The sequence below is a fragment of the Loxodonta africana genome, chromosome 15 (genome assembly GCF_030014295.1).
Source record: "Loxodonta africana isolate mLoxAfr1 chromosome 15, mLoxAfr1.hap2, whole genome shotgun sequence".
Taxonomy (NCBI): Eukaryota; Metazoa; Chordata; class Mammalia; order Proboscidea; family Elephantidae; genus Loxodonta; species Loxodonta africana.
In genome coordinates, this window is record NC_087356.1 from 4,159,383 (window position 1) to 4,182,341 (window position 22,959).

The window sequence follows — 22,959 nt, forward strand, 5'->3', positions numbered from 1 at the left end:
ACAACTTTTTTGCATGTTATCCTATAATATATTTATGAAAGGTATCTTATTTTAAATTATTCAATTTTTTCTCAATCTGTAGTGACTGTCTTAAACTCACTGAATAAACCTGAAGGTTTTTAAAAACCAAACGAAAATTAATATATAGCATGCGTTAATGGTAAGGTATGGGAATGCCAACGATTAAACACAACCTAAACCAGGGCACTATTCTACATCACTCCAGTCATGCTGATAGTGGCTATTATAAAATGAGAAACTGTCTGCATCATAGGAATGCTAGTAATGACAGGACTTATTTTTTATTAAAATAGCAAGAATACAAATAGCTTATATCAGTAAATTACAGTAGTGTTCAGGCTCCAATACCAACATTAAATCAAAGCCTATGGACAGATAAGGTGAAAGATTTAGGAGAATTTAGGGAAGGGGGAGAAAACATTGCTGAACTTGTTACTCTAGATTACAGAGTTGCCACAGGCAAAAAAAAAAGCTTAGATGTCAATTAGGTTGATTGCAGTACTTTAATTTTTTTAAGAATACTTATTAAAAATACAGATTTTTAAATCTTACATTCTTGACAGATATCTCATCGCCTACCTTCCTAAAAACAGGCGTAAAGACAATTGTCAAAATGTATGTTAATTAGTCTTGAGTTCACATTACTATGGATTTAAAAACCCTGACATGCTCCTACTTTCTGCTGCACTGAAGTCAGATATGGCATGGAATTTACGTCAGGTTGGTTCCCAAACGGAATAGATGGTCCCAGGCCAGTATGAGAACTGTGCCTGTGTTGGCACGACTTCGCCAGCCATGAAACATAAATCACAGAGAAAAAAAATTAACCAACCAATTATCTGAGATACTAAGAAAGGAAAGGAAATCAGTTTTGTAAAAACACTTCTCCCTCTTTTTAGAGCTTCTTTATTTACTCTGGATAGTTAACATAACAGTGTTCCATAGCGAAGTAAGCAGATTTTATACTCACTAGTACTCTACGGATAGAAAGAGCCATATGCATTTCTGTGTCTATACGTCATCTCAGCTCACTACGATATGGCCCGTGACGACAGAGATTCAGAGGCACAGAGTTCATAAATACATTTAACATTGTCAAGCATTCAAAAGATAAATGCAATCATATAGCAAAAAAAAAAAAAAATTCCGTTTGTAACTTTGAGCTTTCCCAAGGACGTGAAGAACCCTCACGTGTCAGAAATCTCTATAGCAAAGATTCCTACAAAAGAAAAAAATTATGCAGATTAATATTTTTAACTCAACTTATTTCATCATGCATTAAAAAAAAATCTATTCAGCACTGCTTTTGACAAAATTTAAGATTTTTTTCCCCAGCACCCTGAAGGAAAACTGATACAATGTATTTTTTCACTCACTAGGGAAAGAAGGTATCATTCATGATCTGAGAGGCAAAGTCACCTTCCGATTCTCAGTCTAATTACCCATCTGTAGGTTACAGTGCTCCTTTATTCATCCTCTTTCCTGATTACCCTTCATGTATGTTTGTTCATTTTTACCCCTCACAAAAAGGGAAAGTGGCAAAGGGGAAAAAGTATAACTCAAATCAGTTTTGTTACTAGTAAGTAACAAAACCTTGAAGATCATCAAAGGAGAATGAAGAACACCAAGGACACAAGGCGATTACAAGCCCGAAAGACAGAAAGGGCCACATGAACCAGTGACTACATCATCCTGAGACCGGAAGAACTAGATGGTCCCTGGCTACAACCGATGACTGCCCTGACAGGGAACACAACAGAGAACCCTTGAGGGAGCAGGAGAGCAGTGGGATGCAAACCCCAAATTCTCGTAACACCAGACTTAATGGTCTGACTGAGCCTAGAAGGACCCCAGTGGTCATGGCCCCCAGACCTTCTGTTGCCCCACAACAGGAACCATTCCCAAAGCCAACTCTTCAGACATGGATTGGACTGGACAATGGGTTGGAGAGGGATCCTGGTGAGGAGTGAGCTTCTTGGATCAGGTGGACACTTGAGACTATGTTGGCATCTCCTGCCTGGAGGGGAGATGAGAAGGTGGAGGGGGTTAGAAGCTGGCGAAATGGACACAAAAAGAGAGACTGGAGGGAGAGAGCGGGCTGTCTCGTTAGGGGGAGAGTAACTGGGAGTGTGCAGCAAGGTGTGTATGGGTTTTTGTGTGAGAGACTGACTTGATTTGAAAACTCTCACTTAAAGCACAACAAAAATTATAAAAATAAAATAAAATAAAATTCCCCCCCCCCCCAAAAAAAACCTTGAAGATCAGAAGATTTTTGCAGGTGAGATGTTGCCCATTACCATGGAAAAATAAGAGTTTATAGTCTTTAGGAAAATGATTTAAACTTTTTTTTGCTAAAGTTTTCACACATACTGCAACTTTCACCCTTGCCATCCAAGAAGCAATGTCCCTAAAAAAAATTCTTGTCAATAACTAGTAACCAGCTTTCCTTGACTTGCTTCCAACTCTTGGCAACCCCACGTGTGCACAGTACAACTGCGCTCACAGAGTTTTCAAGGCTGTAGCCTTTTGGACACAGGTCTCCAGGCTTTTATTCCGAGGTGCCTCTGGGTGGATTCAAACTGCCAACCTTTTGGTTAGTAGTCAAGCACTTAATGGTTTGCACTACCCAGGGACTCCATTCTTATCTATGGACTTTCAGAATTCATGTTTTAAGAGTACTAAGAATACCTTTCAAAAAGAATAGGAGATAGTTCATCAATTCACCTCAACCAACTTGAACTAAAGATCAATTCATCTGATAATTAACTCAACAAATGACAGTCACCTAGACCTGTTAAAAAACCCGCTGCAGTGGAGTTGATTCCAACTCATAGCGACCCTATAGAATGTATGTTTATTAAATTCATAACCTGTCATTTAGGAAAAGATAATTTCAATCACTTTTGAAAATATCTGTATTCTTTTAGGTGTCTTTTCCCATTTTGCCTACTTTTGAACATTTGTGGAAAATGGAAAAAAACCTTAAAAGAATATAATTAAGTTAATTAACCTAAATTATAACTGTCATAATTTCATACTTCTATTTATTAAGTTATTAGAAATATATGGTATTTCATTTATTAATATTTAAATCCATGTCTTCAATTACTATGACTCTTTTTGTTTTTTTTCTTACATTACATCCTTTTGTGCATTATATGAACTTGTTCAACAATTGAACACATATGTTCCATCATATTTGTATAAAAAAAAAATTTGTATAGGCAATAAAAATGATAAAAGCTATAAAGGAAATTGCAGGACAATTATTTTTCATGACATATGAATTATAATGTTAGATCACAAAACGTATTTGACATAACATCTGACTTTAGAACTTTTTTCTTCTTACAAGTAATCATACCCATCATTGAAAACTTGGAAAAATCAGACAATTAGAAAAAAGAACAAAACAGTGATTAATAGCTTCACCACCCAAAACCAACTATAACTCTCTTTGTAGTTATCACACTCCTACTGAAATAGTCCCTCATTCAAAATTACAGTGTATGCAAATTTGTTCAGACAAAAACCTGTATGTAAATGTTTGCAGCAACTTTATTCATAATTCCCAAAACTGGGGCACTGGGGAAGCACAGAACTCAGAAACACAGATGAGGAAAAAAAAAAAAAAAGCCTCCAGAAAAGCCTTCTCTCTCTAGCCAAAGGACAAAGAAAAGGTAGCTTAGCAGGGTTTGACAAACACTGTGGGGGTGAAAACAGCAACCCCTACCCTACTCCCTGGGCCAGGAGAGACCAGGTGGACATCCAGTGCAGGCTGTGCTATGCTTTCCTGTTGGAGTGATACAAGCAGAGACTGCACTTCCATCCCTCACCTGGTAGTAGCAGTTGTCACTCCATTTTCTCTGCTACTGTTCTGTTAGGTGAGGCCAAGGTAGGAATCTGGATTCCACCCCTCTGCCTGGTGGATGCGAGAATGAGGGAGGATTTCAGTGAGGAGGGAGCTGGAGAAAGGAAAATCCTGGGTAGATCTCATAGTGATCCTGACCAGACTGAATACAGCAAAATGTTAGAGAAATGTACTACCATGTGGAGTCTGTTCATGGTTCATATTGGCCTCTGGGGAGCACACAAATGAAACAAATCAGAATAACATAACAAAGGTTCCAGAAACTAAATCATCACTGGAACCACAGTCCACAAGAGTAGGTCATAACCTGTATGGTAAACCTGAATAGGGTGACTGCCTTCTAAAAAAGAAGATTAAATAGGAACCTGAGTTTCATAAAATAATTTCCAAAATGTCCAAGATAAAATAGAAAAACACTCACTATACCAAGAACTAGGAAAATAATCATTTGAATGAGAAAAGACACCAACAATGAGATGACTCAGTGTTGGAATTATCTGATAAGGATTTTTAAAAAGCCATCATAATGCTTCAACAAGCAATTACAAACATACTTGAAGTAACTGGCAAAACAGAAAATTTCAGCAAAAACAATTGAACCAGCTGGAAATTACAGCACTCAAAAATACAATAACCAAAATAAAAAACTCACTGGATGGGCTCAAGAGTAGACTGCAGATAACAGGAAAAAAAAAAAAAGAATTGGTGAACTTGAAGATAGAATAGACTTGGAATGCAGGACCCAACTGCAACAACAGAGAGAGAACAGACTGAACAAAGCAAATGAACAAAGTCTCAAGGAACCATAGGGCGATACAAAATATCTAATATTCATGTCATCAGAATCCTAGAAGGTGAGTAAAAAGAGTATGGGGCTGAAAAATGTTCAAAGAAATAATGTTTGAAAATTTCCCAAATTTAGTGAAAGTCATAAACCTGCAGATTCAAGAAACTGAGCAAACCCAAACAAGATAAACCTAAAGAAATCAATGCTAAGACATATCACAATCAAACTTCTGAAAACTAAAGACAAAGAGACCATCTTGAAAGCAGCTGGAGAGAAATGACACATTACCTACAAAGGACCAATTATTCAATGCCAACGGATTTCTCATTTGAATCTATGAAAGCCAGAAAGAAGTGGCACAACATATTTCAAGTGCTGAAAGAAAATATGCATCAACCCAGAATTCTATATCCAGTGAAAATATCCTTCAGGAATGAAGGTGAAATCAAGACATGAAGAAAAACTAAGGGAATCTGTTACCAGCAGACTTATATTAAAAAAAAATGACTAGAGGAAATTCTATAATTAGAAAGGAAATGATATTAGAAGGAAACTTGGAATATTAGGAAAGAAGAATAGAGTGAGTGGAAACAGGGCTAAGTATAAAAGACTATCACCTTTTCAGTTTTATTAATTACATTTGACAGTTAAAATAAAAATTATATCCTCAATGTATTAACCAATGTATGTAGAAGAAATGGGGAGGATAAAGGGACCTTTATAAGTTGAAGTAAATTTTCTATACTTTACCTGAAGTGGTAAAATGTCATTACCAATGTTGTTGTTGTTGTTAGGTGCCGTCGAGTCGGTTCTGACTCATAGCAACCCTATCTACAACAGAACGAAACACTGCCTGGTCCTGCGCCAACCTTACAATCGTTGTTATACTTGAGCTCATTTTTGCAGCCACTGCATCAATCCACCTTGTTGAGGGTCTTCCTCTTTTCCGCTGACCCTGTACTCTGCCAAGCATGATGTCCTTCTCCAGGGACTCATCCCTCCTGACAACACGTCCAAAGTATGTAAGACGCAGTCTCGCCATCCTTGCCTCTAAGGAGCATTCTGGTCACACTTCTTCCAAGATGGATTTGTTCATTCTTTTGGCAGTCCATGGTATATTCAATATTCTTCGCCAACACCACAATTCAAAGGTGTCAATTCTTCTTCGGTCTTCCTTATTCATTGTCCAGCTTTCACACGCATATGATACGACTGAAAATACCATTGCTTGGGTCAGGTGCACCTTAGTCTTTAGGGTGACAGCTTTGCTCTTCAACACTTTGAAGAGGTCCTTTGCAGCAGACTGGCCCAATGCAATGCGTCTCTTGATTTCTTGACTGCTGCTTCCATGGCTGTAGATTGTGGATCCAAGTAAAATGGAATCTTGACAACGTCAATCTTTTTTCCTTTTATCATGATGTTGCTTATTGGTCCAGTTGTGACGATTTTTGTTTTCTTTATGTTGAAGCGTAACCCATAGTGAAGGCTGTGGTCTTTGATCTTCATTAGTAAGTGCTTCAAGTGCTCTATACTTTCAGCAAGCAAGGTTGTATCATCTGCATAACGCAGGTTGTTAATCAGTCTTCCTCCAATCCTGATGCCCCGTTCTTCTTCATATAGTCCAGCTTCTGGGATTATTTGTTCAGCGTACAGATTAAATAGGTATGGTGAAAGAATACAATCCTGATGCACACCTTTCCTGCCTTTAAACCGATCAGTATCCCCTTGTTCTGTCCAAACAACTGCCTCTTGATCTATGTAAAGGTTCCTCATGAGCACAATTAAGTGTCCTGGAATTCCCATTCTTCGCAGTGTTATCCATAGTTTGTTATGATCCACACAGTCGAATGCCTTTGCATAGTCAATAAAACACAGGTAAACAGCCTTCTAGTATTCTCTGCTTTCAGCCAGGATCCATCTGACATCAGCAGTGATATCCCTGGTTCCACGTCCTCTTCTGAAACCAGCCTGAATTTCTGGCAGTTCCCTGTCGATATACTGCTGCAGCCATTTTTGAATGATCTTCAGCAAATTTTTGCTTGTGTGTGATATTAATGATATTGTTCTATAATTTCCACATTTGGTTGGATCACCTTTCTTGGGAATAGGCATAAATACGGATCTCTTCCAGTCTGTTGGGCAGGAAGGTGTCTTCCATATTTCTTGGCATGGATGAGTAAGCACCTCCAGCGCTGTATCTGTTTTTTGAAACATCTCAATTGATAGTCCATCAATTCCTAGAGCCTTGTTTTTCACCAATGCCTTCAGGGCAGCTTGGACTTCTTCCTTCAGTACCATCGGTTCCTGATCATATGCCACCTCTTGAAATTGTTGAATATTGACTAATTCTTTTTGGTATAATGACTCTGTGTATTCCTTCCATCTTCTTTAGATGCTTCCTGCGTCGTTTAATATTTTCCCCACAGAATCCTTCACTGTTGCAACTCAAGGCTTGAATTTTTTCTTCAGTTCTTTCAGCTTGAGAAATGCCAAGCGTGTTCTTCCCTTTTGGTTTTCCATCTCCAGCTCTTTGTATATGTCATTATAATACTTTACTTTGTCTTCTCGAGCCGCCCTTTGAAATCTTCTGTTCAGTTCTTTTACTTCATCAATTCTTCCTTTTGCTTTAGCTGCTCGATGCTTGAGAGCAAGTTTCAGAGTCTCCTCTGACATCCATCTTGGTCTTTTCTTTCTTTCCTGTCTTTTCAGTGACCTCTTGCTTTCTTCATGGGCGATGTCCTTGATGTCATTCCACAACTCGCCTGGTCTGTGGTCACTAGTGTTCAATGCATCAAATCTATTCTTCAGATGGTCTCTAAATTCAGGTGGGATATACTCAAGGTCATATTTTGGCTCTCATGGACTTAATCTGATTTTCTTCAGTTTCAGCTTGAACTTGCATATGAGCAATTGATGGTCTGTTCCACAGTCAGCCCCTGGCCTTGTTCTGCCTGATGATATTGAACTTTTCCATCGTCTATTTCCACAGATGTAGTCAATTTGATTTCTGTGTGTTCCATCTGGCGAGGTCTATGTGTATAGTCACCGCTTATGTTGGTGAAAGAAGGTATTTGCAACGAAGAAGTCGTTGGTCTTGCAAAATTCTATCATTCTCTTCTAGCACCAAGGCCATATTTTCCAACTACTGATCCTTCTTTGTTTCCAACTTTTGCATTCCAATCGCCAATAATTATCAATGCATCTTGATTGCATGTTCAATCAATTTCAGACTGTAGCAGCTGATAAAAACTTCTATTTCTTCACCTTTGGCCCTAGTGGTTGGTACGTAAATTTGAATAATAGTTGTATTAACTGGTCTTCCTTGTAGGTGTATGGATATTATCCTATCACTGACAGCATTGTACTTCAGGATGGATTTTGAAACGTTCTTTTTGACAATGAATGCAACACCATTCCTCTTCAAGTTGTCATTCCCAGCATAGTAGACTATATGATTGTCTGATTCAAAATGGCCAATACCAGTCCATTTCAGCTCACTAATGCCTAGGATATCGATGTTTATGTGTTCCATTTCATTTTTGACGATTTCCAATTTTCCTAGATTCATACCTCATATATTCCAGGTTCTGATTATTAATGGATGTTTGCAGCTGTTTCTTCTCATTTTGAGTCGTGAGGTTCTAGACTAAACAGACTAGGAAGAAAGACCCAGCAGGCTACCTCTGAAAAGCATTAGCCAGTGAAAACCTTATGAATAGAGATAAATTATGGTTATCTATTATAATACCCAAAGCAGCCACTAAAAAATGCAAAGATATACACTAAAAAAAAAAATTATTGATAAATCAAAATGGAAGTCCAAAAAATGTTCAACTCTATGCACATAAATTTGACAAGTTAGATTAAATAGACTAGTTCCTCCAAACCTGCAAACTACCGCAAGTCACTCAAACTGAAGTCTTATATCTATTTAAAGAAATCAAATTCATAGTTTTAAATTTTCCAAAAAAAGAAATCTGCAAGCACAGATGGTTTCACTGGAGGATTCTACTAAACATTTAAAGAAGAATTAGCACCAGTTCTACATAACCTCTCCCAGAAAACAGACGAGGAAACACTTCCTAACTCATGAGTTCAGCAGTACCAGACTGTAATGAATTGAATGTGTCCCCCTGAAATATCTGTCAACTTGGCTAGGTCATGATTCTCAATATTGTGTAATTGTCCACCATTTTGTCATGTGATGTGATTTCCCTATGTGTTGTAAATCCTATCACTATGACATAGTGAGATGGATTAGTGGCAGTTATATTGATGAGATCTACAAGATTAGACAGTGTCTTAAGCCAAACTCTTTTGAGATATTAAAGAAACGAGCAGAGAGACATGGGGACCTCATACCACCAAGAAAGTAGTACGGGGGACAGGGCATGTCCTTTGGACCTGGGGTTCCTGCGCTGAGATGCTCTCAGACCAAGGCAAGACTGATGTATCACAAGGGCCTTCCTCCAGACTCCTGAGCCAACAGAGAGAGAGAAAGCCTTCCCCTGGAGCCGGCGCCCTGAATTCAGACTTCTAGCCTGCTGGACTGTGAGAGAATAAACTACTCTTTGATAAAGCCATCCACTTGTGGTATTTCTCTTATAGTAGCACTAAATGACCAAGGCACAGACAAAAAAAAAAAAACTACAGATGAATATCCCTCGTGAACATACACATGAAAATCCTCAGGGGAAAAAAAGGTGAATTGAATGAGAAATACATAAAAATAATTACACACAATGACCTAGTGGGGTTTATTCTAGAAATGTAAGTCCGGTTCAATATTTTGAAAATCTACCAGTGCAATCTACCATATATTTTATGCACAGGATAAAAAAGAAAACTCATGCGATCATCTCAATTAATGCAGAAAAGCATTTAACCAAGTTCAACAGCCACTGATGATTTAAAAAAAAATTAATCATCAAAATAGGAATAGAGAGGAAATTTCAAAACTTGATAAAAAGCACCTACAAAAATACAGCCAACATCATGGTGTAAGACTGAGTTCTTTTCCCCTGAGATAAAAAACACAGCAAACATGACTATTCTCACCGTTCTTACTCAGCATAGTACTAGAAGTCCTAGCAAGCATGATACAGTAAAAAAAAGAAATAAAAGGCATTCATTTTGGAAAGGAAAGAATAGAACTTTCTCTATGTGCAGATGACATGATTGTTCAAAAATTCTAAGGAATCTACCAAAAAACAAAACTAAAGCTAATAAGTGACTTCAGCCAAGTCACAGGATACAAGAGCAACAAACAAAAATCAATCATAAACTAACAATGAAGACGTGGGAAGCAAAATTAAAAACAAAAAATCCATTTATAATTGCTCCACAAAAATTAAATTCTTAGGTATAAATCTAACATAACATTTACAGGATCTATTTGCTGAAAATTATAAAAAGCTTATAAAAGAAATCAAAGATCTAAATAAATGGAGATATATTCTATGTTTATGAATTGGAAGCCTCAACATAGTAAAGATTTTAATTTTCCCCAAACCTATATGAAGGTTTAATGCAATTCCTATGAAAATTCCAGAAAGATTTTGTAGATGTAAGGTAACCTTATTTTAAAATTTGCATGGAAAGACATAGGACCTATAATAGTTAAAAACAACTTTGAAAAAAAAGAATAAAATGGGAGGAAGCACTCTACCTGATTTTAATACTACATAGCTCTAACAATCAAGAAAATATGGTATTTTCCGAAAGATAGACACAGAAGCCGATGGAACTGAATAGAGAACTCAGAAATAGACCTATATAAACAAACAAACAAAACCTGCTTTCTTATAAAGACGCAAAACTAATTCAAGGGAGTAAGGATAGTTTTTCCAACAAATGGTGATGCAGCAATTGAATATCAATAAGAAAAAAAAAAAAAAGAACCTCAACTTGAACTTCACACTTTAAAAATTAACTAAACATGGATCATAGGCATAAATGTAAAACATAAAACTATAAACCTTTTAGAAAAAGAACATAAAAGAAAATCTTTGGGAACAGTTCTTGGATACAGCACCAAAAGCATGATTCATAAAAGAAAAAACTGACAAATTGGACTTAATCAAAATTAAAAACTTTTGGTCTACAGAAGACTGTTAAGGCAATGCAAATGTTCTGAAATTAAACAGTGGTGATGACAGAACAACCTCGTGATATACTAACAATCATACAATTGTACAGTTTAAAAGAAAATTTTATGGCATGTGAATTATATCTCAATTTTTTTTTAATGTATAACTTTTTTTTTTTTTTTAAGAAGGACTCTGTTAAGAGAATCAAAAGGCAAGGTATGGATAAGGAGAACTTATTTTCAAACAAATCAGACAAAGAACTTGTATCTAGGCTAACAAAAGAACTCTTATAACTCAACAGTAAAAAAAAAACAAATAACCGAATTAGAAAATGGGCAAAAAGCACAGACATTTCTTGAAGGAAGTCATATAGGAGGCAAACAATACATGAAAAGATATTCAACATCATTAGCCACTAGGTAAATGCAAATTAAAACCACAAAGAGATTATCATTCTACACCTGTCAGGATGGCTGAAATAAAAAATGGTGATAACATCAAATGCTGGTAAGGGTGTGAAGAAACTGGGTCACTTCCACACACTGCTGGTGGGAATGAAAAATGGTACAGACACTTGGGAAAACGGCTTGGCAGTTTCTTAAAAAATTAATCATGCAACTACCATATGACTCAGCAATTGCACTCATGGGCATTCACAGAGAAATGAAAACTTAAAGTTCACACAAAAACCTATATATAAATTTTTACAGCTTTATTTAAAAACTGGCAACAACCCAGATGTCCTTCAGTGTGTGAATGGTTAAACAAGCCGTGATACATCAAAAGCAAGGAGTGCTACTCAGCAATAAAAAGGAATGAACTATTGATATACAAAACAACTTGGATGGATCTCATGGGCATTATGCTGAGTGAAAAGGCCAATTTCAAAAGGCAACATACTGTGTATGATTTCATTTATATAACATTCTCAAAATGACAGAATTATAGACATGGAGAAGAAAACAGTGTTTGCCAGGGGATAGGTCTGGAGGAGGGGATAGCTGTGGCTACAAACGGCTGTCATGCGGGAGCTCATTCTTAGGTGGCAAGGGAACAGTTCAGTATCTTGACTCTGGTATGCCTACCTCCTCCCCTACATTTTTCTGAGGGTACTAGTTAATGCAGTTAGGCTAGAGAAAACAATTCAAGACCAATAAAAGGAAAAGAAGAAATAAAAGTATCTCTTTTTGAAGATAACATGACAGTGTACCTGGAAAACACTAGAGAATCAGTGACAAGGCTTAATGGAACAACAAAAAAATTTAGTAAGGTAGCAGGATAGAAAATTAAATTGCAGAAATAGCATCCATGTACACAGTGATAACCAGTCCAAAGACATGACAAATGAGAAAACCCCACTGACAATAGCAATAACAAAAAGTATTTATGAGTAAACTTAATAAGAAACATTCAAAGAAAACCACAAAACATTCCTAAAACAAACAAAAGAAAATTTTACTTAGTTAGAACATCTCAACATTATCAAGATGTCAGTTCTCCCTAAGTTAATGTGTAAATGTAATAGGATCCCCCCACCCCTGCCAAATTTCAATGGACTTTTTTTTTAATGGAGCTAAACAAACTGACCCTACAGTTCACATGGAAAAATAAACATACAAGAAAATATAGGTAAGCACTTAAAAGGAAGAGCTCTAAGAAGCACTAACCCACCAGTGTGCTGGAGCTGGCTCAAGCTAATTGTTAAATATTCAAGAAGTTTGTGAACTCGTGGTTACCACTGGTAGCTTGAAATTGGCCACTGTGGAAGTACTTATACTACAGAAATTGGCAAGTGCTACAAATCAGGGATTCCCCCTCCCCACTTTGGGGAAGCCAGTTTACCAGCACACCACTAGACTAGCCATTCAAGATTTTTAAAACTATAAAGTGTCTATAATTAAAATAGTGTGGTACTGGCATATGAATAGACAGATCAGTGGAAAAGCATAGAAAGTCCAGAAAGAGACTTGAATCACTGGGAAAAAAGAGTATTTTTAATAAATTACATTGGGACAACTGGATAGTCATTTGGAGAAAAAAAACTAGATCTATTTCTAATACCATACACAAAATAAACTAAATGGATCAGAAATCTAAGGGTAAAAAATAAAACATTATATAAATATTGAAAGAAAACATTGGTGAATTCCTCCACCTGATTACAGGGAAATATTTTCTAACTATAAATAGAAATCAACATGCATTAAATATAAACACTACATAAAAATAAAAACGATTACATGGCAAAACATTACAAGTAAAATTAAAAGACAAACTGGGAGAAAATATTTACAACATATATCACAGATAAAGAACTAATCTCTTCAATTTATTTTTAAAATTAACTTAAGGAAAAAAAAAAAGACCCATCAAAATTTTAACAGCCTTCTTTGCAAAAATGGAAGAGCCAATCCTCAAATGCATATGGAGCTGCAAGGAGCCCCAAACAGCCAAATCAATTTTGAAAACAAAGAAAAAAGGAGGACTCACACTTCCCAATTTCAAAAGATACTATAAAACTAGGGGGTGGGGCCAAGATGGCGGAGTATGTCAGACGCTTCCAGTGAACCCTCTTACGATGAAGACCAGAATAAACAAGTGAAAAGATTATATTTATGACAAGCTAGGAGCCCTGAACATTAAAGGCCATGTTAGAAAATGGACAGAGTGGCAGGGGGAGGGAGAGACAGTTCAGAAGCAGAGAGGAGCTGCCAGACCTGAATTGCCGAGATCCCTCAGGCACCATTCCCCGGAGCGGCTGCACTGGACTGGTGGTAGCGTCCGGCCGTAGTTTCCCTGGAGAGAAACATCCAGCCACACAGCCTAGTCACACCTCAGGAACCAGAGAAGAATGGTGCTCTTGGCAAAACTAAGTACTTGAGTATATTTTACCATGCCCACCGCCCCAAAGCCGACTTCAGTGGCCGTTGATTTCCCTGGGCCTGAGACAGGTCCTGTTGCGCACTCTGAGCCATTCTCCCAGCCTTGGAGAAGGAATAAACTCATAATTGGGGAAAAGAAAATCTGCCAGCTCCACCAACCTGGGGAGCTCAGGACAGAAGCAGCTCCTGTGTCCAGGTATAAACGGTCCGTGGACTTTGAATACCTTTCCTCCCTGCATGGACCTGTGTGGGCCCATTTCAGGAGAATAGGCCCTTGTTGGCAGACTGTAACTGCTTCAGCTATGAGATGGAGAGGTGGGTGTTTGATGTTTGACACAGCTTTGCTTATTAAACAGGGTCCTCACCACCCACATCAGGGGCCTAAGGACTGGTGGCTCCACTCAGGTCACCCAACCACCAGTGACTGGGGTCTAAGGATGACTGGTACCTCCCGGTCCTTACAACCAAAAGCATTGGGTGCCCAAGGTCCATCTGCAGAGCCCACCCGCCTGTGCGCTCTAGGGAACAGAGATGCGCTTTCCTCACAGACACTCGGGACGGTTGTCAGCCCCCTGCCTCGTTCAGAGTGTGACCCCCTGCTGCAACCAGATACCGGTATCTACACCAATTACCCCACCCCCCAAAAAACTGTAGGACAGAGCCTGTACTACACACTTGATGACCAACTACCTGGACACCTGAGCTAAATCCATACAAGAAAAGTGAATGGACTCCTAGGCTCACATACCTGGTAACAACTCTAGCCATCTGGTGACAGGACGTTAGAGCTTCAAGGGCGAAAATAATCAAGCTAGCTCACTCAAGCAGCCTATCTGGGCATATCAAAACAAAACATACTATGAAACTACAGTAATCAAGACAGTCTGGTGCTCATATAATGATAGACATATAGACCAATGGAACAGAATCGAGAGTCCAGAAACAAACTCAGACACCTCTGGTCAACTGATTTGTGACAGGGCTGCTACGTCCATTCAGTGGAGAAAGTATAGTCTCTTCAATAAATGATGCTTAGACAACTGGATTGCTGAATGCAAAAGAATGAAGTCAGGCCCATACCTCACACCATATACAAAAATTGACTCAAAATGGATCAACAGCCTAAATGCAAAAACTAAATCCATAAACCTCTTAGAACAAAACATAGGAGTAATGCTTTGAGATCTAGTTTTTTACAATAGATTCACAAGTATGACACCAAAAGCACAAGCAACAGAAGACAAAATACACTAAGTTGACTTCATCAAACCATAAAGCTTTTGTGCATCAAAGGACTTTATCAACAAGATGAAAAGAGAATCTACAAAACAGGAGAAAATACTTGGGACCCATATATTGAACAAGGGTTTAATATCCGGAATGTATAAAGAACTCATACAACCTAACAACAAAAAGACAAAGAACTCAATCAAAAAATGGGCAAAGGATTTGAATAGACATCATTAATGAAGATATACAAATGGCCAACAAGAACAGGAAAAGATGCTCAACATCATGAGTCATTAGGAAAATGCAAATCGAAAACACAGTGAAATGCCATTTCACCCCAACTAGAATGGCTATGATCAGAAAAGCAGAAAACAGCAAGAGTTGACAAGGATGTGGAAAAACTGGATATTGCATCCATTGCTGCACCACTGTAAAATGAGGAGTCACAATTTGGTGACTCCTTAAAAAGTTAAACATAAATTACTATATGACCTGCAATTCCACTCCTAGGTACATACCCAAAAGAATTGAAAGCACGGACTCAAATACATACTTGTCCACCAATGTTCACTGTAGAACTGTTCACAGTGGCCAAAGGTGAAAACTCGCTTAATGTCCATCAGCAGACGGGTGGGTAAACAGAACATGGTATGTACACACGACTGAATATACTCGCTAAATGTCCATCAACAGACAGGTGGGTAAACAGAACACGGTATGTACACACGACTGAATATACTCGCTAAATGTCCATCGATAGATGGGTGGGTAAACAGAACACAGTATGTACACACAACTGAATATTACTCAGCCATAAAGAGAAATGAAGTCCTGATACCTGCTACAGCATGGAAGAACCCTGAAAAGTTTATGCTAAGGGAAATAAGTCAGTCACAAAAGGGCAAATATTGTGTGATCCCATTTATATGAAATTACCTAGAATAGATAAATGTAGAGAGACCCAAGTTTATTAGTGGTTGCCAGGGATGGGAAGGAGGGGGGAAGGGGAATCACTGCTTAGGGAGCACAGAGCTACTGTCAGGTGACGGAGAAAACTGGAAACGGATAGTGGGGATGGTTGCACAACATGATGAACATAATGTCAATAAACTGGACCTGTAAAAAAAAATTTGAAATGGCGAAAGTTTTGTTATATATATTCTTTTACCACAGGAAAAAAAGACCAAAAATGCACAAGAAAAATGGACAAAAGAAATGGATGACTCAGAAAGAGATATAAAAATGGCCTTAAACATACAAAAAGATATTCAACTTCACTCATAAGAGAAGAAACGGAAATTAAAACTACACTGAAATACCATCTCACTGAATGAATACACTGGAATACTGCACACCATTTCGTCAAAAATTCAAAAGCTTGGCAGTACAACCCGCTGGCGACACCGTGGGGAAGCAGGCACTCCTGGTGGGAATGTCAAATGGCACGGTCCCTGAGGAGGGGCCTGCGGCGACACCATGGGGAAGCAGGCACTCCTGATAGGAATGTCAAACGGCACGGTCCCTGAGGAGGGGCCTGGGGCGACACCGTGGGGAAGCAGGCACCCCTGGTGGGAATGTCAAACGGCACGGTCCCTGAGGAGGGGCCTGGGGCGACACCTACAAAACCACACATGCATTTGCCCTTGGAGCAAGCAATCCCACTTCTAAGAATTTATCTTGAAAATACACCTCCAACAATACACAAATACATAGTCACAAGGTTTTTCATTCTAGCATTATTTGTAATAGCAAATTGTTGGAAACGACCTAAATTTTCAAGCATAGGAGACTGGTTAAATTAACTATGGTGTTTATATCCGCACGATGGAGTACTACGCAGCTGTCCAAAGAAACGAGGACGATCTCTATGAACTAATACGGAGCGATTTCCAAGAGATGTTAGCAAGTGAAAAAAGCAGAGGGAAAACAAGCATTTACAGCATGTGACCTTTCCTTTGGGAAGAAGGGGGAAAGAAGAAACAATTGTATTTGTTTCTTATTATGAAAACACACAGAGACACACGAAGAGGGTGGAGATGTGGAGACGAGATGAAAGGCACACAGGAGGGAATGAGCCTTCTCTGAGCATTAATTTTTACTTCTTTGCAAGGTTTTGACTTTTGAAAGCATGTCAGTATTCTACATATTCAAAAAATAAAATAAAGACTAAAGAAGGGGGAAAAAAAATCCAATAAATGAATCTAATGCTATTCCAACAAAAACCACAACTGCAGTGAAAGGAAAAAAGAACCAATCTAAGTCATTTATAAACACAATATCTGAGTCTATACTCTCAAGTCTTGGGCGATGTAGTATGCGGGGTAGGAAGGAAAGAACTGCAAACAGACCGTGCACGATTTTTAAGTTGGTCTGTTTACTGCGGTGCCATGGGTGAAGAAATTCTGAAACTACTTTAGATGCATCCTGGGATTGAACAAATAAGTAGAAGAAGGGGCATACAACATAATTTAAGCGTGTGTGTGTGTGTGTGTGTGTGTGTGTGTGTAGAAACAGTGGGGAGGAGGGAGCATGGCGAGTGTGTAAGTCCATGAGTCAGTGCATAAGCACACAATAAAAGGGGGAAAATTTTAACAACAGCAAGCCTGAGTAAAAGGCATGCAGATGTTCTTTGTTATATTTTTATAACTTTTTCAAGTTTGAAATTATTTCCAAATAAATGTTTTGTTTTGTAATTTTTCATGTATAGGAGTATATTTAAAATATTTTCCTCTGAAAAATTAGCTTATTACTTTCCTAGCACATGTATACTTCATGGTGCTGTCATAATTAACCAATATCTTGTAACGAAAGTACGTGAAAAAGTTCTAGGGTATAAAAATAGAGAAAATCAGACTTTTAAGGTATAACTTACACAAACATTAGATAAAATACCAGCGCTCTTTCACTGTAGTATGATATTTATATGTGGCTCTAATGTAATTATCAAAATATTTTCATGTCAACATACCTGGGTAATTACATTTAAGTGTCACTATTTATAATAGCCTGTTTCTTGAGTTTCCTTATTTCCCCAAATAGTCACTGTTTATTTTGCTATATGATCCAAAAAGGATGGATCTTTAAGCTACTTACTCTTCCAATGATCGATCGAGGCCCCGGTCGGGAGACCGATGGTGAGCACGTTCTGGCGAGTGGCATTTGGTGTTTGGCTTTAGAGTAGTGCTCATATGGTACGCATTGCTTGAATAATTCTGGCGGCGAAGTTCTTGTACAGCTCTCTCCCTGAAGCAAAACAATGATGTTTTTCAATTTTATGTTCAGTGACATTATTAAAACTGTGATAAAGTGTAGCTTAAAACAGACTTTAAAATCTAACCATCACGTGACTGCCCTGACAGGGAACACAACAGAGAACCCCTGAGGAAGCAGGAGAGCAGCTGGATGCAGACCCCAAATTCTCGTAAAAAGACCAGACTTAATGGTCTGACTGAGACTAGAAGGACCCCGGAGGTCATGGTCCCCAGACCTTCTGTTAGCCCAGGACAGGAACCCTTCCCAAAGCCAACTCTTCGAACAGGGATTAGACTGGACTATGGTATGGAAAATGATACTGGTGAGGAGTGGGCTTCTTGGATCAAGTAGACACATGAGACTTTGTTGGCATCTCTTGTCTGGAGGGGAGATGAGAGGGCAGAGGGGGCCAGAAGCTGGCTGAATGGACATGAGCAGAGAGAGTGGAGGGAAGAACTGTGCTATCTCATTAGAGGGAGAGCAATCAGGAGTGCATAGCAAGGTGTATGTAAAATTTTGCATGAGAGACTGACTTGATTTGTAAACCTTCACTTAAAGCACAGTAAAAATTAATTAAAAAAAAGAATACTCCATAAAAATGCAAAAAAAAAAAAATCTAACCATCACAAAGTAACCAAACCTAGTCGTTACCTAGGAAACAATACTTTCCAGGCCAAATGCTGTATGGAGATAAACATACCTTTCAAAGCGTTCTGTCCCGAGCTGTCTTTTGGTAATATCTAAATCAGCCTCCAATTGCGTTACTACATTTCTGAACTGGGCCACATCTCTACTCTGGATGGCCCTGGGTAAGAAAAGGATAGGTGACAGCTGATTAAACTTAGAATATGGCCATGACTCTTACGGTAACCTATAGTACAATGGTTTCTCAGCTGGATTCCAGCCAAATGGTGATTTGTACATGTAGATGTATTAGTACATCTAAAATGTGCCATTTTTAGAAGTGGTAAATGTACAAATTAGCCTAGCTGAAAAACCTAAACAGTCCCAGGCACATTCACTTAGTTAAACCCTCTCTGTCTCAACTTCCCCATATAAGGACGGACTAACATTATCTACCCTACCTACTGCAAATCATTTATGAAAGTACGTTGAAGTAATGTGCAAACGCAAAGTAGTAAGATTAAATTATTAGCACTGGAATTCACTAGCGCCATGATTAGTATGGTCCAAGACATATGTTATATATATTCAGCCAAGTTGGTTGTATATACTTACAATGAAATTTGATATATATACTGCTAAAAACATTTTTAAAAAACTCTTCAATTTAGCAGAATCTTCCCTGGGGCTAAACTATGCCTCAATAACCCTGTGATAAAGCATACTATCATAATGAAAAAAAGGACAAGAAATGAAGGCTGTTTGCATAGAACATTTTATCCTCTCTGCTTGGGCTTGCTTTCAGAACTGCAGGGCAGACTACTGGAATCTGAATGTTAGAGACCAAAACCACGAAAGCATATCATGCTTATGGTAAGTGCTAAACGACGGTACTTACTAGCCAATCTAGAAAAGAGCATACACCTTAGGGTAGGAGTCGGGGCCTATTTTACAAGGCAGACTGCTACCTACCAGCTTGAGAAAGTGATCTTGTAGAGCCAGGTATCACAATAGCTCAGTCACAGCTGCCATAAGCTGAAAGCAGTTTCTGTACTGTACTTAGCCTGTACTTAGGGGCTCCCGTGCTCAGTGGCTGACTCCTGAGACCGCGATTCCTGCCCTTCACCGGGCCCCAGGCTCAGATGGAGGGGCAGAGTTGAGGACGGGTGAAAAAATTTTACAGATGGGATAGATGAGAACAGGGGCTACGGATCTTCATCAGTTCTTGTGAGAGATGACCAAGTTTATTAATAAAGCATTCAGTATCCAAACTGACTTTTCCACCCCAGCCTCCAACAAGGGTCTTGAAACAATGTGCTAATCAGGCTGGGAAGTCTGAAAACGCTAAAATCCATGTTCCAGGGAAGTCTTTAGCACTCTGTGAGTACAGGAATTCTTCCAGGTACCCAGTACACATTTATACGTAAATAAGGAAATAAAACCAAACCAAACCCACTGTCACTAATCCAATTCCAATTCCTAGCGACCCTATAGGGTTTCCAAGGCTGTAAATCTTGACGGAAGCAAACTAACACATCTTTCTCCCATGGAGTGGCTGGTGGGTTCAAACTGTCAGCCTTTTGGTGAGCAGCCTTGTGCTTCAACCGCTATACCACAGGGGCTCCACAAATAAGTAAATACTATGTGACAATGGAAAGACTAGGTAGCAATAACAGGTGGGTCTGTAAATGCAAAAATTCTTCTGGTTTCAGAAGTGCTTCACCTTTTTCTAATCTGGTTGTAGTATTTCCTAAAAGTAATATTTTGGGTCAGACATTCTATTATACCCAAAGCTCTGCTGGAAACTACAGAGATGGCTAAACTGAAATTTAGGTAAGGGAAAAACAGGCAATAGAAATGAGTACTGAGCCTGTGCTAAGTGACAAGATCCCTTGTCCTCAGTTTTACTAATGGTAAATTACGGGTGCTAAATTAACTAAACTCTAGTTTTAAAATCCTACTAATTTACAAAGTACCAAAACATTGAATAAAAATGACTTTATATTGTTAGTCAACTCACATTTTATTTTCTGCCAGACAAAGGTGTTCTTTAAGGAGCTGGATTTCAGACTCTTTTTCTTGAAGCGCTATCTGAGACTGATACTCTTTGTCTCGATTGGCCACCAGCAAAGCTTCCAGGTTCTGCATAGAGATCCTCTCATTTGTCATCTGACTCCTGAGGAGTTCTATTTCAGAACGAGCAGAATCTAATTCATTCTCCATCTGTATGATAGTAAGAAGATATCTACACTTATTCCCATCCGTTCACTTGTAAGATAAAGCTTCTGTATTGTTATAAACTTCACAACCATTCTTAATACTTTGATGTGAAATTGTGTCATCCTTCCTATCAAATACACACACACCAGTTTCCCCAATTCTCAGATCATATTAGAAAATTCATTTTAAGAATTGTTAATCCCAAACTGCAAATATTTCCATTTTCAGCTTTGATATTTCCTTGTATATTTCTGCAAGACTGACGTGGTGATATCTGTAACTACTGCGTGTCCTTAGTTAGGTGAGTTATAAACATCCAACCCCCCTATGGAGTGTCATTGTTAAAGTATCCAAGGAGTAAATGCACACTCCCTAGCTTGCATAAACCTGTAGAAAACCTCCCTTTTGAAGGTAATTTTGAGCCTAGAATATACTCTTGACGCGAATTATTTCTTGCTTCTTCAAAAGGAGGAAAACCAGGCATTACTATTTAGAAAGAAATTATTCCTTACCTCATAATACAGATTATAATAAATTCTAAATGTATTTTAAGAGTAAAATGTGAACAGACAAACTTAAATAAAACTGCAAGAAAACAGAAGTGAATAAACATGAAATGATTGGTGGAGGGGTAGGTAAGGGAAGAACTTTCTAGGCTTAGATACAATGGAAAAACAGTTAAGTTTGAACCACATAAAAAAATAAACATTTTGACAGTCGATATAAACTTAGCCAAAATTTAAAAGGAAACAACTGGAGGAAAATAAACTCAATAAATACAACGATAACAACAAAGAAAAGATTTAACATCTTTATTTGTATAAAAAGCTCATATAAATTGAGGAGATCTATGGGCTAATTACATGACCAGAAAATTGACAAAACTAATTAGCAAACATACAGAAAAAATTTACCCTTACTATTAATCAAATAGAAATAGAAACTAAAACAAGATGTCACTTCTAGTCTAGGGTTCCTTAACCTTGGAACTACGGACATTCCGAGTGGGATAAGTGGTGTGGGGGCTGTCCTGTGTATTACGGAATATTTAGCAGCATCCCTGGCTTCCTAACCACTAGAACCTAGTAGCACCCACTCCATCCAAGTCAGGACAATCGATAGTTTATACAGACATCGTTAATGTTCACTGAGGGGAACAGCCTGTGGTCGAACCATACTGCTCTAGTCTAAAAAATTGGCAAATTTGTTAGTTTGTGTTGACGTACATTAAAGTGGGCAATCTCACACATTTTGCAGGCAGGAATACAATATGGGGCATCTTTTCGTTAAAAAATAGCTTTATTGTGATATAATTCACATACTATATAATTGACCCATTTAAAGTACATGATTCAACAGGTTGTAGCGTATTAAAGAGTTGTGTGATCGTTGTTTTAAGGTGCCATCAAATCAGTTCTGACTTACAGCAACCCCATGTACAACAGAAAAAAACACTGCCCAGTCCTGTGCCATCGTCACAATTGTTGCTATGCTTGAGCCCATTGTCATAGCCACTGTGTCAATTCATCTCATTGGGGGTCTTCCTCTGTTTCACTGACCCTCTACTTTATCAAGCATGATGTATCTTTAATTTTCATTCTCCCTTGCTCCCGAAGGGGTGAGACCAGTGGAGTATCTCAGATGGCTGCCCACAGGCTTTTAAGACCCCAGACCCTACTCATCAAAGTAGAACGTAGAACATTTTCTCTATAAACTATGTCAATTGAGCCAGATGTTCCCTGAGACCATGGCGCCCATAGCCCTCGGCCCAGTAATTCGGTCCTTTGGAGGGTGTGGATTTGCCCATGGAGCTTCCATGACCTTGCCCTGAACAAGTTCTGCTGGCTCACCCAATTTCTTAGAGTGGGGTTTCTAGAGAAGCAAAACCAATAAAGCATATAAATATATATGGAGAGAGACTTATATCAAGGAAACAGCTCACGCAATTGTAGAGACTGAAAAGTCCCAAGTCCATGTACAAGG

At 38.4% G+C, this 22,959-nt stretch overlaps 1 protein-coding gene across 4 annotated transcripts in view; it reads right to left on the reverse strand.

Annotated features, from left to right (window-relative positions):
• Positions 1-219: 219 nt before the first annotated feature.
• The window catches only part of TSGA10 (testis specific 10), a 139,099-nt gene continuing 116,359 nt past the window's right edge, over positions 220-22,959 (reverse strand). For 3 of the 4 annotated variants that reach the window (XM_023552546.2, XM_023552547.2, XM_064268448.1), the window contains 4 exons: positions 20,777-20,979; positions 18,833-18,937; positions 17,974-18,123; positions 220-1,240 (listed from right to left, as the gene is read on the reverse strand). In XM_023552546.2, coding sequence (XP_023408314.1) covers positions 1,216-1,240; positions 17,974-18,123; positions 18,833-18,937; positions 20,777-20,979 — 483 coding nt within the window. In that variant the 3' untranslated portion in view covers positions 220-1,215. Of the gene's footprint in view, positions 1,241-17,822; positions 18,124-18,832; positions 18,938-20,776; positions 20,980-22,959 lie in introns of those variants that run through there. The other variant, XM_023552548.2, reaches the window with a different exon arrangement.